Below are 16,391 nucleotides of genomic sequence, written 5' to 3'. Positions count from 1 at the left end.
CGGATTTGTTTTTTAGATTATGTCTCTCACAGTGGACATGCACCTAAGATGAAAATTTCAGACCCCTCCATGATTTCTAAGTGGGAGAACTTGCAAAGTCGAATACTTCAACTTCGTTCAAATACTTATTTTCCTCACTGTATATACACACACACACACACATATATATATAAAATCATATTTGGATAGTACATAAATAATAAATAATACATAATCCTGGTTCACGACCACTGTAAAGAACTCCGGACCCCCACCCCGAATGGCCCTTCCTAAGGCCGTAAGGTTCGAACCCTGGAGCCCTGTACCTCTTTAATCTCTCTCTGCAGTTTCTGATTGGCTTCTTCAGTTTTGGTCACTTCCCTCCTGGCAGAGGCCAGCTGCTCCTCAATCTCGCCGACCTGGGGGTTGGGGAACACACACACACACACACACACACACACACACACACACACACACACACACACATCCACATTAATCACAGCTTTAAGTAAGTACAGTCAGTCCGACAGGCGGTGTCCCCCTGTCCCACAGGACGCCCTGTTCAACAGATCAACTAGTTAAAGGTCTGAATTGGAGGCCTGACAGGGGCCTGTCCACTATTATATGACCCCTTTTTCCACTGAAGGGCCAAATGGTTACTGAGGCCACGCTGCCCCGTTTCCGGCCGGTACTGACCCGTTAGGCCGCTTACAGCATCTTTTTCCATTTGAAAGCTGCTAAATCAGGCGCAGGAAGTGCTCACACAGAGCCTCGTAATGATTATGCAACGGTTTCACTCTTCTGTCTTGAACTGTTTGAAGGATGATTTTAATCAAGGTAAGGATGTGTCCGGGTGGATAGGATGTGTCCGGGTGGATAGGATGTGTCCGGGTGGATAGGATGTGTCCGGGGAGGGGTAAGGATGTGTCCGGGGAGGGGTAAGGATGTGTCCGGGGGGTATAGGATGTGTCCGGGGAGGGGAAAGGATGTGTCCGGGAGGATAGGATGTGTCCGGGGAGGGGATAGGATGTGTCCGGGGAGGGGAAAGGATGTGTCCAGGGGGATAGGATGTGTCCGGGGAGGGGAAAGGATGTGTCCAGGGGGATAGGATGTGTCCGGGGGGATAGGATGTGTCCGGGGGGATAGGATGTGTCCAGGGAGGGGAAAGGATGTGTCCGGGGGGATAGGATGTGTCCGGGGAGGTGTAAGGATGTGTCCAGGGGGATAGGATGTGTCCGGGGGGGATAGGATGTGTTCGGCGGGATAGGATGTGTCCAAGAAGGGGTAAGGATGTGTCCGGGGGGATAGGATGTGTCCAGGGGGATAGGATGTGTCCGGGGAGGGGTAAGGATGTGTCCGGGGGGGATAGGATGTGTCCGGGGAGGGGTAAGGATGTGTCCGGGGAGGGGTAAGGATGTGTCCAGGGGGATAGGATGTGTCCGGGGAGGGGAAAGGATGTGTCCGGGGAGGGGAAAGGATGTGTCCGGGGAGGGGAGAGGATGTGTCCGGGGAGGGGTAAGGATGTGTCCAGGGGGATAGGATGTGTCCGGGGAGGGAAAAGGATGTGTCCGGGGAGGGAAAAGGATGTGTCCGGGGGGATAGGATGTGTCCGGGGGAATAGGATGTGTCCGGGGGGGGGAAAAGGATGTGTCCGGGGGGATAGGATGTGTCCGGGGGGATAGGATGTGTCCAGGGAGGGGTAAGGATGTGTCCGGGGGACAGGATGTGTCACGACACTGGGTCATGCTAATGCAGCAATACTGATGTTGGACGGGCCTGTTCGTGACATAACCTTAACCCCCCCCCCCCCCCGACTGTTCCATTGGTTAAAATCATTTACGTGATTAATCGGCTGTTGTACAATTTAGTCAAAGGTATTTACTGATCACTATCTCGATAAACTGTTGCTATTTATCTTTGTTTATTAAACGTGAATTACTTATTGGCTCAATATCTATATTAGAGATATATATTTAGGACAAGAGCTATTGTGCACTTCCTATCCGCTATCGAGCTAGTTCCTTTAGCATGTGTTAGCTTGCTAACAAATATTAGCAACAATTATCTACACCCTATCCCCCGGACATGTCATCTCTCCTGACCGTTCCATTGGGTAAAATTGTCTATGTGATTAATTGCCCAGTCAAGACTGAAATTGGTGGTCGTTGCCCACTGTACTGGGTCCTAAATGGTCCTTCTGTAAGATGACGTCAGAGAGGACAGGATGTGTCAAGACAACGGTGATAACCCCGTCGTGCTAATGCTGCTGTGCTAACAGCTCGTCCAACTATCGTGGCGGTCGTGCTAACCGTAGGCCCGTAGCCAACTCAAGTATGCTACATATGCTACATACAAAGAGAAATAAATTCTTTAAAAAATGAGAGAGAATAAATGCTCCTAATCATGTTCTAAGATCATCAAACACTGGATTGCTAAATGTTTCAAAAAATATAAAAATGTTTAAAAGTACAAAACTGGTGAATCAGCTTTTATTCCATTTTATTTTTATTCAAATCCACTTATTTTATATTATCTATTTTATTATAATTTATTTTTATTAAATTTTTTTGGTCTGTTTTTTATTTCTATGTTATTAATATTGTATATATGTCTATTATTTTTATTATAATTCTCTTTTTTATATTTAGATTTTCTATTAAATTTCACATTTGATTGTTCTTTTCTCTTTGTCTTGCTGATTTATTGGCTTTTATTATCTTATGTTGTAAATAACTTTAAGCTGCAGTCTATGTATGAAATGAATACATAAACAACATAAATAGTTACGCTTTTATTACTATCATTAATATTCTTGCTCTAGGCTACGCACATTCAGGAACAGTGACTGGCTGCAGTGCAGAATGAGGCCACCAGAGGGAGCACAGCCTGCTGCCTTCATTCCTATAGCAACCATAGAACCGTCTGTCTTCTTCCGATTGGCCGGCTGGATGGCTTTGCAATAAACAGTACTCTGTGTGTGTGTGTCTCTCTCTCTCTCTCTCTCTCTTTTACACACACACACAGGTACGCAAACACACACCTGTCTGCACATGAGGGCCAGTCTCTCCTTCAGCTGGGAAAGCTCTGCCCTCTGCCGCTCTATCTCTCCCTCCCTCTGTCTGTCTATCTCTCCGTCGTCCAGGAGGGAGGACGGGCCGTTCGGGAGGCGCTGACAGAGGAGAGGAGAAGATTAGGAACAGTGAAAGCATCAGGCACGGAGTTCATGAGAGTTCAGGGCGGGGGTCGGGGGGGCTCACCTCTTTTCCGTTGTCCATCCCTCGCTCTCTCCTTTTGATCTGGTCCCGCAGACTCACCACCTGTGAGGAAGATGAGGGTGAGTGGACAGCAGGAGGACGGATGTGGAAAATGAGGCTGGTCCTTTTTACCGATATGTAGAATGAGCCTGATGCCCGTTGCTATCTCACACCCCGCCAGCAGTCTATTTTTAATAGCAATTTTAAATAGCAGCGCTACTTGAGAATATCTCTACGCTGATGGGCGCGGTGGTCTCGAAATGAGGGGTGTTCAGGTCAGTTTCTGGCGTATTGCTTGGCGTATATTGCCAACGGGGAGACCACAGGAGCTCCACTGACCGAAAACACCCCAGGGAGACGTTTGTCAACAGTCAGACGTTTGGTCGTTGCTATCTTGGCAGTGAATTGTCAACACAGGCGCGTGCAGCCCGACACTCGTGGACCCCCCCCACCCACGCTTTACACTGCTGATATAGCAACCCGCCAAAGTCAGTCAGACCGCACCTGGCTCTTAAAGGAGACTGGGGTTTGATTCCCAGTCTGGGTGGCTATGCTGTGCTACATCAATAAGAGTCCTTGGGAAAGACTCCTAACACTGCATTTGTCCACCTGTGTAATTCGAGTAGTCTCATAAGTCGCTCTGGAGAAGAGCATCAGCTAAATGCCATAAAACACACACATCAGCAGCAGTAAAGTGACAGTTACCTCACTGGATGACGTCTCCAGCTCCTCCTCCAGAACAGCTACTCGCTCCAGAGCCACGCGCAATCTCTCCCTCACCTGCAGGAGGGAAATCGGGGAGAATGGTGGGATGACTCCATCTAGAACATCAGCTGCAACCCTAAACACCAATCTATAGCTCTGACCCAAAGCACGGACTCCACAAGACCTCTGAAGGTGTCCTGTGGTTAGCGGCAGATCCTTTAAGTCCAGTAGGTTCTGAGGTCGGGCCTCTGTGAGCATCAATGAGAGCTTGAGAGCCCATGACCTAAGGCCGGCCTTCCGTGGAGCACTTTTAGATACCAGGAGCACCCTGGATGCCTGATGTTCTGGAGATGTTCTGACTCCTCTAGAACATCACAGTTCAGTTCCCAGATTCTCAGGCTTGCTCATTTTTCCTGCTTCAGCACCTCCATCACCTTCAAGAACTGACTGATCCCTTGACAGGAGCCACTGGACCCAGATCATCAGTCATTCACTTCGCCTGTCAGTGGTTCTAATGTTATGCAACAACAGGCACAACTGGTTTAGCCATTAAACAAGCAAATACGCATGGCCCAGCATCGCTCACCTTCTCGTCCAGGGCTTTGTGGTGCTCGAACAGGGACTTCAGGGCCTTCAGCACCTCCACTTCACTGGACACGCCAGCCGGAGACTGAGCCTGCCGCTTCACCACAGTCATCCTGAGAGAACGTTCGTGACGAGACACCAAACACTCCAAATGCTCCAGCAGCAGCTACAGAGAGAGAGAGAGAGAGAGAGAGAGAGAGAGAGAGAGAGAGAGAGAGAGAGAGAGAGAGAGAGAGAGAGAGAGAGCGCGAGCAAGAGGGAGAAAGAAAAAGTAGGCAGAGAAGGAGGGGAATGAGAACGAGAGAGGGAGAGGGAGAGAGGGTGAAAGAGAGAGCTGATCTGATTATGGTATGAATGTATCCATTACAAGGCTTAACACACACTCTCGCACACACTCTCGCACACACTCTCGCACACACTCTCGCACACTCAAAGAAATACTAAAAGCTAGGGGTCGCCCGACTTTACATTTACATTTCTTCTGATCATCAGAATGAGCATTTTGAAATTAATCCTGGCATTTAACACACAAAAAAAAGCTACACGGCGCGTCCAAATATTTGTGGACACCCCTTCTAATGAATGCATTCAGCTATTTTAAGTTGCACCAATTGCTGACGCAGATGTGCAAATGCACACACACAGCTTGTCTAGTCCCTGTAGAGAAGAAGTACTGCCAATAGAATAGGACTCTACTAATCAGGAAGCTATTGGCACCATGCTGCCAGGCGTGTGCTAGTAGAGGGGGTAAAAAGCCCCCCAGCAGCATTGAGCTGTGGAGCAGTGGAAGAACTGTGTTCTCTGGAATGATGGATGGTGGTGCTCTCCCCAAAAGCTAGTAGAAGGCCTTCCCTGGACAGTCGAGACAGTTCTAAATATATAATACTTTAAAAAATGTAATACTTATTATTTATAATACTTGCGCTTTTCTAAGCATATTGAGGATCTCGTCAGTGGATAAAGAGCAGTGATTGGCTGCAAGCCTCATAGCTAACAGTGTCATTAGACTGGGTGTTTACCTGGGCGAAGAGCAGCCTGGCATAAAACTCACTGTGCTCAGTACGTGAGAGTACTTGCACAGCAGTGTTCTGAATATGACGCTACTGGTGGATTTTGTCTGCGACCACATGCATCAGGATAAATATCATGTATCGTAAAAATATCTTTAGATTTCGTGATATAACCATTTTCACGGTATCGCCCAGCCCTACTTCATATACACTTTTATTAAATCAGGGGCGAGAGGAAGAGTACGTGTCCCGCAGCATTCCCAGTCCCACCACCACTGATAACACCTATAAACCTCTGGAGGAAACGTGCGGTGAAGGCTGGTGGGAGAGAGTCGTATTGACAGATTGGGGGATTTGTTTTGATTTTAAGCAACTTGATGAATTTTTATTTTTATTATTATTATTATTATTATTGTTATTTTTATTATTACTACTCCAGTAATAACGCATGCTGCTGTTGCCCTGAGTTATCATGAGCAGACCGTGCTTAAACGCTCCGATTGGGAAAGTAATCGGACACCGGTGTTTTCATGGCTACTGTTCTTCTGTTCAATGGATTATTTCGGACTAATATCGGACTAATTATATCAGACTAGTCTATTCCAATGATTCCAAGGATACATGGGCTTGTTGTATTCCGATTGAGCTACTTGTCGAATTATTAACGGATTATCAGGCTGCTTGGCTATTCTGTTAGTGTTTGCTTTGTGTAGGAACTGTATTCCTATGAACCTCATATTACTTCATATAATTAATATATGGCCAGTAAATATCTGATCTGATCCGATCCGAAAAGCTGATCCGCACCAAATGCCCTTCCAGCTTCAAGTACGGCTCGGCTCGACCCGCCATCCTTTAAGATCCACGGAAGACGAGCGTCCAGACTTTTTTCTGTCCTGCACCGAAGTGGTGGAACGAACTTCCCCTGGGTGTCCGAACAGCAGAGTCCAACGCTCACTGTCCTCAAACCCAGACTGAAGACCCTCCTCTTCTGAGAGTACTCAGGTGAAGAGAAGAGTACTATGGTCACCATATTGATTAGATATAAGATTAGAGGGATCTAAACTAGCTGAGGTTCTTCTTCAGTAAACAGTGAAGCTCTTTTGTAAGTCGCTCTGCAGAAGAACATCTGCTAAACGCTGTAAATTAATAGTAAATGTAAATATCGGCTCGATATTACGGATACGGATAATCCCCCAAAACCCTACACCTACACATCCGTCCTCATATACAGCATCATAAAGCATAAACACTGCTTGAACAAACACAGCAACCCACATACAACTCCCTCTCTCTCTCACACACACACACACACACACACACACACACACACACACACACACACACACACACACACAGTATAGTCGTATACTAGCAGTTACTGACCCGTGTGTTGTTCCTCTCTGCCTTGAGCTCAGCGATCTCCTCCTCCCTCTCCAGCAGCTGCTCCCGACACACATTCAGCTCTTTGGTCAACACTGCAAACTCCTGCGCGCACACACACACACACACACACACACACACACACACACACACACACACACATTAATAATACATATCAATCAAACATCACAGCACTGAAAATGCCTAAATAGCACAACATGCAAAAAACATACATGAACATAATGCACAGCATAGATACACACACACACTACACCGATTCATCACTTCTGCACTGCATGGCCAAAAATAAATGGACACAGCCTAATTGTTTGACTTCAAGTGTTTTAGCCATGTCCATCGATGTCAGACACAGCACAGACAGAGAGAGGAAACCTGTAGCGCTCTAGCTACAGCTACTGAAGTTAGCATTAGCGTGTCACTGTCACAAATCTGTCCATTTGCATCGCTGGATAGGTGGATAAGGATAGGTGACTATTAGCTAGTGTATGGAAGAAAGGAAGGAAGGAAAGTGGTGTTGTTGGCTTCACCGATACGTTTTTGACAGGTACTGTCTTTTCAGACACAGAACCATGTAAGCTAGAGCTGCCCCAGTCAACTGTAAGTGCTGCCCACAGGTGTTCAGTTTGTATAGTGTTTCAGCCAGTCCCGTTACTAACAAGTGTAGATCTGTCCCCACAGACCAGAAGTAGGCAGTAGAACGAGCAATACCGAAAAGCTCAGCTCCAACACATGGCACTGTTAGAGCTGCCCCAGACAACTGTAAGTGCTATTGTTATTGTTAAAAGAACTACTACAACAGCTCAACCACAAAGCAGTAGACCTCATAAACTCATAGAGAGTGAAGAGCATCACTCGCTACAGGGTTCCGAACTGCATCTGGAAGCATCGACAGCCCAAGACCTGAGCCTCATGAGCTTCACGAAATGGGTTTCTATGTCCAAACAGCTGCAAACAGCTAAAGGGATATAAAGCCCCCACAGCATTGGGCTAGTTGGGCAATTCTCTGCAGTGATGAAGCTCCATCAGATACCTCCATCCAACATCAGTACCTGACCTCACTGATGCTCTTGTGCAGTCGAATGCAGTTAAATCCACCTCACAGCGACGTTCCAGCATCTAACGTAAAGAGCAGCGGCTGGTACTGCAGCAAAGGCTGGAAAAACTGCCTATCAATATCCTTGATTTCAGAAGGAACATCGGATGAGCAGGTGTCCACAAACTTTTGAGTGGCGCGGAAGAGGGAACATGCGTCTGGAGTGTGATTTTCAGAAGGATGTGATGTTCTGTCAAGCCTGTCGGCAGTTTCCGAAGCCGAAGACAGATAGACAGACGCTTGTTTGTTACTGGAGGAACTCGTTTAGGAACACAGACGTCCAAAGAGCTGCTACAGCTCACAGAGTGTTAGCGATGGGGCAGGGGCTGCATGATCGTTCCGGGTCAGGTCGCTCCCAAGGCCTGGCCTAGCCTGGTCTGGTCTGGTCCGGTGTGGTGTAAACAGCGGGGTGGACGTGGTGGGGGCCATGTTACAGACACAGAACACCTGGTGTACTGAAGTGTGCTTGGAGACTGTAAGTACACTGTAAACGTGTGTGTGTGTGTGTGTGTGTATAGGGGTCATATGGCATAATTATTACTGTAATACCTCAAGAAACATCCATGTAAGGTCAGGGTTGGCCGCCTGAGTCACCTGAAGACTAAGTACACTTTTATATCACTCATTTAATCAATGTTAATTAATGTTAATCAATGCTGGTTAGCTTTAGCTTAGTTAGCAGGGCAGCAGTCTGCTCCCCACACAACAAGCTCAAGTCTTTTTCTCCCCAGGTTAAACCAAAGACTCGGAACTGGACTGGGATGAGAGTAGCCGATTCTCGACCCTCAACAGAGAGAGCGAGAGCGAGAGAGAGAGAGAGAGAGAGAGAGAGAGAGAGAGATACATAGGGGGAGAAAGGTGAGAAGAGAGACAGAGGTAAAGACATGGAGAGGGAGACATAGAGAAAAAAGGAGAGGAGAGAGAGAGCGAAGAGAGAGACAGACAGAGACAGAGAGAGAGAGAGAGAGAGAGACAGAGAGAGAGAGAGGGGGGGACAAAGGAGAGAGAGGGACAAAGAAAGATAAAGAAAGGAGAGAAAAGAGAGCGAGAGATAGAGACGGAGAAAGGAGAGAGAGGGCTACAGACAGAGAGAGAAGAGAGAGAGAGAGAGAGAGAGAGAGAGAGAGAGAGAGAGAGAGAGAGAGAGAGGAAGGAGAGAAGAGAGAGACAGAGCGAGAGAGAGAGAGAGGGACAAAGAGAGAGAGAAGAGAGAGAGAGAGAGAGAGAGAGAGGGACAAAGAGAGAGAGAAGAGAGAGAGAGAGAGGGAGAGAGGAAGGAGAGAAGAGTACTACAGAATACTACATCACGATGTTGAAAGACTTTTTTCGGGATGTACGATATTTATCACGATACTGTAATTAAACTAAAAACATCAGTATCAGATACTGATCCTGTACTGAATCCAGTGATTTCTACTCAACATCTGCTGCTATAAAATATCATCATATTGCCCAGCTCTACTATATTTATACTCACAATTATAGATCTATCTAATTCTGATGAGTAATATCAGCCCTTATTTAAGATTTTCTACCTGATAAATGCATTTTATTAATTTTACTGCATTTATAATCTTTTACAAAAGCTATATTTCTCTGTAATGCCAACTGAGTTGGGTTTAGTCCCAAATTCTACAGTTTATAAATGAGTATGTATCAGCATAAGCACACAATAATAATAATGATAATAATAATAATAATAATAATAATAATAATAATGATGAATAATTAATCAATGAATCAACTGTAAACCATTATGGAAAGGTGATTGGCTGTCCTGCTCCCACAACAGCTCACTAATTTGACCGCAGGTCGTCCCCCAGTTTGAAAATCCAGTACCATGAAAACGCTAAACCAGTGATAAACCGAGCAGCCCGAGTGTGTATGAGAATGCGAGTGTGTGTGGGGGTATGTGTGTGTGTGTGTTGTGTTGGCTGTATTTGGGTATTCTGAATCCTCATTGCTTCAGTGAGCAGATCACTGGCGGCAGGGTTTCACACACACACACACACACACACACATTCTGTTGTGTAAGCTAACATATGGCCCCATTTGCCACTTACTGTACTCCTCCAAACACACCGTAGCCGTATACACACCTGACACACATTCACTCCCTCTGACGTAACACAACACATGACACATGTGTACAGTGTGTGTGTGTGTGTGTGTGTGTGTGTGTGTGTATTTCATTTGAATGAAGTTACTACAGGTTTCACAGAGTTTCACTATTGATCATATTAGCAAGTGATCAGTCTATTGATCATATTGTTTACTGGTGAAGAACTGAATAGAATCAATAGAGATATAAAAACAGACTCTGCTGATCAAAGCAATCAGAGCCTTTCATCTACAATTATCTACTAAAATTCATAACTAAGCATAAACTACGACTAAGCTAACCATAACTGACTACAGTCATCTGAGAGTGAGAGAGAGAGAGAGACAGAGAGAAAGTGACAGAGAGGGAGAAAAGAGAGAGAGGGACAGAGAGAGAGAGAGAAAAAAAGCAAAGTGAGCAAGAAAGGAGAGAAGAGAGACAGAGGGAAAGAGACATAGAGAAAAAAGGAGAGAAGAGAGAGAGAGTGAAGAGAGAGACAGAGAGAGAGAGAGAAAAGCAGAGAAAAGAGAGACAGACAACGAGAGAGAGAGACAGAGAGGAGAAAGGAGAGAGAGGGCTATAGAAAGAGAGAGAGAGAGAGAGAGAGAGAGAGAGAGTAAAGTGAGCAAGAAAGGAGAGAAGACAGAGAGGAGATAAAGAGACAGAGAGAAAGAGAGAGAGAAGAAAAAGAGACATAGAGAGACAGAGGGCAGAGGGAGAGAGAGAGAGAGAGAAAGAGACAGGGAGAGACGGGAGAGAGACAAAGAGAGACAGAGGGAGAGGGAGAGAGAGAGAAAGAGAGAGACAGAGAGAGACAGAGAGGAGAAAGGAGAGAGAGGGCTATAGACATAGAGAGAGAGAGAGAGAGAGAGAGAGAGAGAGAGAGAGAGAGAGAGAGAGAGAGTAAAGTGAGCAAGAGGAGACAAAGGAGAGAAGACAAAGAGGAGATAAAGAGACAAAGAGAGACAGAGGGCAGAGGGAGAGAGAGAGAGAGAGAGAGAAAGAGACAGGGAGAGACAGGAAGAGAGACGGGAGAGAGACGGGACAGAGACAGAGTGAGACAGAGAGAGACAGAGGGCAGAGGGAGAGAGAGAGAAAGAGAGACACAGAGAGAGACAGAGAGAGAGACAGAGGGCAGAGGGAGAGAGACAGAGAGAGACAGAGAGAGACAGAGGGCAGAGGGAGAGAGACAGAGAGAGACAGAGAGAGACAGAGGGCAGAGGGAGAGAGACAGAGGGCAGAGGGAGAGAGACAGAGAGAAACAGAGGGCAGAGGGAGAGAGAGGCTCAGGGCGGTGCTACAGATGGTGTCTCAGTGGGTCTGCAGCATTTAGGCTTTGTGGAAGTGTGTCTCACTGAGACTGGAACTACATTTAGCCCCAAAATCCCATGATTCTGTGATCATGTGACCCTTTCACCTAAATTCTCTCTCACCCACACCAACCCCCACAAACCCCACTCACACTGTGTTGCCATACCCCAGTGTAGCTAACAGCTAATGAACGCTTATGTACACCGATTAGCATGGCGCTAACTGCAGGCCTAACTCACCCCACACTCGGTCATCTGTAACACTGGACTTGGTTTAGTGGGTTCTGACAGTGTAGGACTCTGTAGGGCTGCTATCTAGAACACGGACTGAAGTACGGACACAGTTCAGGCTAATAATTTTAGCGGTGCCGTGTACCTTAGTTCACTTGAGGACACACAAAGCCTTTTGTTGAAAAAAGAAAAATGTTCTCACCGCTGGGACACAGTCAATCCGTCATCTTGGTGGTTGCCATGCCAACGGCAGGTCGCCAGAAATGGGAAACTATCATCCGTTATCCTCGCGTTCAATTATTAATAGACGTCTGAATAAAAGCCACGAATAAATCGGGTTTGGTGTGTAAAGGCCTTAAATAGCACAAAGCGTCAACCGGTCAGCCAAAACATTATGACCACCTGTCTAATATGCTCCCTCTACAGGACCTCAGAATCTGTGGTATTCGGTACCAAGAAGTCCTAATCAAGCGGATCAGACTTGTTGTTTCCATAGCGACTCCCACAGGTAAACAGAGCATCTGCCTGTCCACCTGATGGAGATGAAAAAAACGAGACATCAGACCAGCCCACTTTCTTCCATCGCTCCGAGAGCCAGTTCCGATGCTACAATGTCCACTGAAGGTGACGGTGGACAGGGGTCGGCATGGGCACTCTGACCAGTCTGACCATGTTCCTCCTCCATCATTAAACATTTCTGTTCCTGTGCTGCAGGATCTCAGACGGGATGGCCTTCATCACCCATGCTCATCGATGAGTCTTGGGTGCTACTCGGTGGTCTGTCCCTCCTAGGTACTCACATCTGGACATCTGGACCATCGTCAAAGTGTCTCAGATCTTCAGTCCGCCCATTTCTCCATATCCAACCAGCTGTTCAGCTAATGTCTAACAGGGATCCCAGAGCACTGTTCCCATATCATCACCACTGTAACCTGCATCTGGAGGTGGTCAGGAAACACACAGGCAGGTACAACACAGGCGAATCCATAATCCAGGTCAGAGAACAGGTCAGACGGTCAGAACTGAGGCGCTTAGGAGGAGTCCTAATCAGTCCGATCACAAACAGCACCTGTGTGCTGGAGATGAGCCTCAGGTGAAGGGTGGAGCGTAGACCTTGCACACTGGAGCACATGACCTGTGCATGAGCTCCTGTCTGAGGCCAGCAGAGGGAGACATTACAGTATTACACAACGTACTGAAATGCGTACTGTACTACAACGTGAAGCAAAACTTTTCGAATTGTGAAATAAAAACTTTACGAAACGCAGAATATACCGAAATGCGTATCGTGCTCATTCGTGAACGAGAGATTTTCTAAACGCATAACGTCCTGAAATGCGTACTGTACTAAATCGGAAAGCGCTCTGAAGCAAATAGTTCCCAAATTTCGAAATGAAAACTTTATAAATCGCACAACGTACTAAAATACATATCGTGCTAAATCATGAAAAACGAACATTTCCTGAAGCAAATGTTTCCGAATTGCGAAATGAAAGATTTACGAATCGCATTACGTCCTGAATTGTCTCCAGTACTGAATTTTTAAGCAAGAAATTTCGAAAAATTAAATTGCTCTTTCCGAAGCTAAAACTTTCCGAATCGCTCAATGCAAACATTTTCTTTGTGGTTGCCATGCCAACGGAAATTGGAAACTATCGATGTTTCTGAATACATTTCTGATGTCTGAATATAATCCCAAATAAATTAGGCCTTAAATAGCACAAAACGTCAACCGGTCAGTCAAAACATTATGACCAGCTGTCTAATATGCTCCCTCTACAGGGATCTGTGGTATCTGATCTTAAGAGGTTCCAGCAGATCCCTTAAGTCCTTTAAGTCAGTTGTGAGGAGGAGCAACAGCCAAAGCAGACGGAATTTCAGGTTTCCGAACCGCAAAGTGAAAAATGTACAAATTCCATCGTACTGAATCGCAAACACTTCTCAACGAAAAACAAACAAACACACAAATGAGACAATGTACTAAAATGTGTACTGTACTGAATCGCAAGGCAAAAACTTTACGAAGCAAGAAGTTCTTAAATTGCGTAACGAAAACTTCGGAAACGTACACTGTGCTGAATCTCAAAGCGAACAAAGCAAAACCCGCCTGAAAGATAAACTTCCTGATTGACTAATAAAATGTTATCGTTGCCCCAAACTGGAATAAGAGACGTCCAGGATGTCGTCTTTCTCGCTGAGAGGACACTCTACAGACGTCCGTCTGATCGATCAATCCAATCAGAAAAGGTCTTTAATTTCAGGGAAGCTGGAGGACAGAGGTGTGTGTTGGTAGGGGGCGCTGTTCTTCTGCATATGAGGGTGTATTCAGTGGTGAGGCCTGTTCTAATATGAGCTCCACACTAAGAAGACACGAGACCAACCAAAGAACACATGCAGATTTGGGCCTCAGATCCAGGCTTAATCGGAACCACTGCAACAGCTTTCTGTCCGTCGTCTCCTTACTGCTGTCTCCTCTTCCCTTGTCTCTCCTGCTTTCCCATTCCCTCAATTTTCACTTCAACACTCCCTCTCTTCCTCTTTTCCCCTCCCCCCTTTTCCTCTCGCACTCCCTTTCTCTCTCTGTCCTTTCACCATGTCTCTCGCTCTTGCACGCTCTCTCTCTCTCTGTTGTATTGATTTAGCTCCTCCTGATATAGCTCTTAAATGTCCAGTCACTCTTCTGCCGGACGCTGGCCTCTGATATCTGTTATTCCAGGCTGGGCACTGGTGGAAAACGCTTATACAGCCAAACAGCTGATCAATCAGAGACGACGAACACTAGAAATACACGTTTCCATATGCTTCCTTCACCTGCAGCGTGAGGGACAGACGCTTTATTACTGTGTTACTACGCTAGGTACAGTTTTCTGAAGGTCCTAATTAGTCTTGAGCAGCAGAACGATCTTTAAAACGGGTAAAATACCTTTATCTTTTCATTTCATTGAAACGTCTGAGGCAAATAAAGCTGATATGCTGACCCGGCTGCGTTTACTGAACATCACTGCAGCTTTAAGGGCTGGTGGTGGGGTGGGGTCGGGGTGGGGGCGTGTCGGCACAACAGCAGGGTTGTAGAAGTGAAATACGGTGCTTTTTTGGTGCTTCGTTAGATCAGTGCATTTCAAATAAACAGAAAGTCAGCGGTCAGTGTGAGCGTCTACCTGTAATTAACTCTATATAACATTAGAATAAACACAAATAAACACAAAGTCAGTGGTCAGTGAGAGTGTCTACCTGTAATTAACTCTATATAACATTAGAATAAACACAAATAAACACAAAGTCAGTGGTCAGTGAGAGTGTCTACCTGTAATTAACTCTATATAACATTAGAATAAACCCAAATAAACATAAAGTCAGTGGTCAGTGAGAGTGTGTACCAGTAATTAACTCTATATAACATTAGAATAAACCCAAATAAACAGAAAGTCAGTGGTCAGTGAGAGCGTCTACCTGTAATTAATTCTATATAACATTAGAATAAACCCAAATAAACAGAAAGTCAGTGATCAGTGAGAGTGTCTACCTGTAATTAACTCTATATAACATTAGAATAAACCCAAATAAACAGAAAGTCAGTGATCAGTGAGAGTGTCTACCTGTAATTAACTCTATATAACATTAGAATAACCCTAAATAAACATGGTCAGTGAGAGTGTCTACCTGTAATTAACTCTATAGAACATTAGAATAAACCCAAATTAACATGTCAGTGGTCAGTGAGAGGGTCTACTTTTAAAACCCTATATAACATTACAATAAACCAGTGTGGCAGTGGTCAGACTGTGCTGTTGGTCAGATAAGTTATTGAGATGTAAATAAACAGAAAGTCAGTGGTCAGTGAGAGTGTCAAACACATGTACGACTCTGACATTAAAACAAGCAAGCAAAATTAACCAGAACAGTCCCCCAGGAACCCTCAGCCCACCCAGCCCCCCAGGGCAGTCTGAGAAAGTATCTGTTGTTTGGACTGTAGTAGAAAAGCAGACCGCTCCATTCACACACACACACACACAGTAACACACACCAGACGCGTCAGATTCAGGCAAGAACAGGTCAGTGCAGGCAAAACCAGGTCACTGTCTTCCTCCTCTCCTTCTACACTGTTCTACACTAAACACTGCCCTCCACACCTTCCTCTGTCTGCTCACCGGTCACTCAGCTCAGCATACTCTAACCCAAACCCTTTCACATCTGACCCGGCTTATCAACTAAGCTAAACAATGTCTGACCATATACTCCACTATTCAGATCTGTCCGATCATCCTGAGCTTCATAGATGAGCTCTATGCAAAATACGTCTCAATAAAGTAATAATACATAATTCTTTTTAACATATTTCTACCACATACTCTCTCTCTCTCTCTCTCTTTCTCTCTCTCTCTCTCTCACACACACATTGCATCATGTCCTATACGTTTTAAATATCAAAATCAAACCAAAACCTTCCATCTCTGAAACCATGCCATTTTCAGTACATTTATATACACTATACGTCCAAATATTTCTGGACACCCCTTCTAATGAATACATTTATCAGTTACTTGAAGTTGCACCCATTGCTGACACAGATGTGCAAATGCACACACACAGCTTGTCTAGACCCTGTAAAGAAGAAGTACTGCCAATAGAATAGGACTCCATGCTGCCTAATGCCAGGCGTGGGCTAGAGGGGGATAAAGCCCCCCAGCATTGAGCTGTGGAGCAGGAGTAGGAGTAGCA

The 16,391-nt window shown here is 45.6% G+C and overlaps 1 protein-coding gene across 2 annotated transcripts in view; it reads right to left on the bottom strand.

Annotated features, from left to right (window-relative positions):
* The window catches only part of ppfia3 (PTPRF interacting protein alpha 3), a 60,172-nt gene that overhangs the window by 37,625 nt on the left and 6,156 nt on the right, over positions 1-16,391 (bottom strand). For both annotated transcript variants that reach the window (XM_072693600.1, XM_072693601.1), the window contains exons 3-8: positions 6,920-7,021; positions 4,525-4,689; positions 3,939-4,013; positions 3,237-3,296; positions 3,020-3,148; positions 306-398 (exon numbers count right to left, since the gene is read on the bottom strand). In XM_072693600.1, the coding sequence (XP_072549701.1) occupies positions 306-398; positions 3,020-3,148; positions 3,237-3,296; positions 3,939-4,013; positions 4,525-4,689; positions 6,920-7,021 (624 nt within the window). The remainder of the gene's footprint in view (positions 1-305; positions 399-3,019; positions 3,149-3,236; positions 3,297-3,938; positions 4,014-4,524; positions 4,690-6,919; positions 7,022-16,391) is intronic.

Source organism: Salminus brasiliensis, chromosome 12 (assembly GCF_030463535.1).
Source record: "Salminus brasiliensis chromosome 12, fSalBra1.hap2, whole genome shotgun sequence".
Classification (NCBI taxonomy): Eukaryota; Metazoa; Chordata; class Actinopteri; order Characiformes; family Bryconidae; genus Salminus; species Salminus brasiliensis.
The sequence above is the reverse complement of the archived record's forward strand: the minus strand, read 5'-3'. Positions and strand labels throughout refer to the sequence as shown.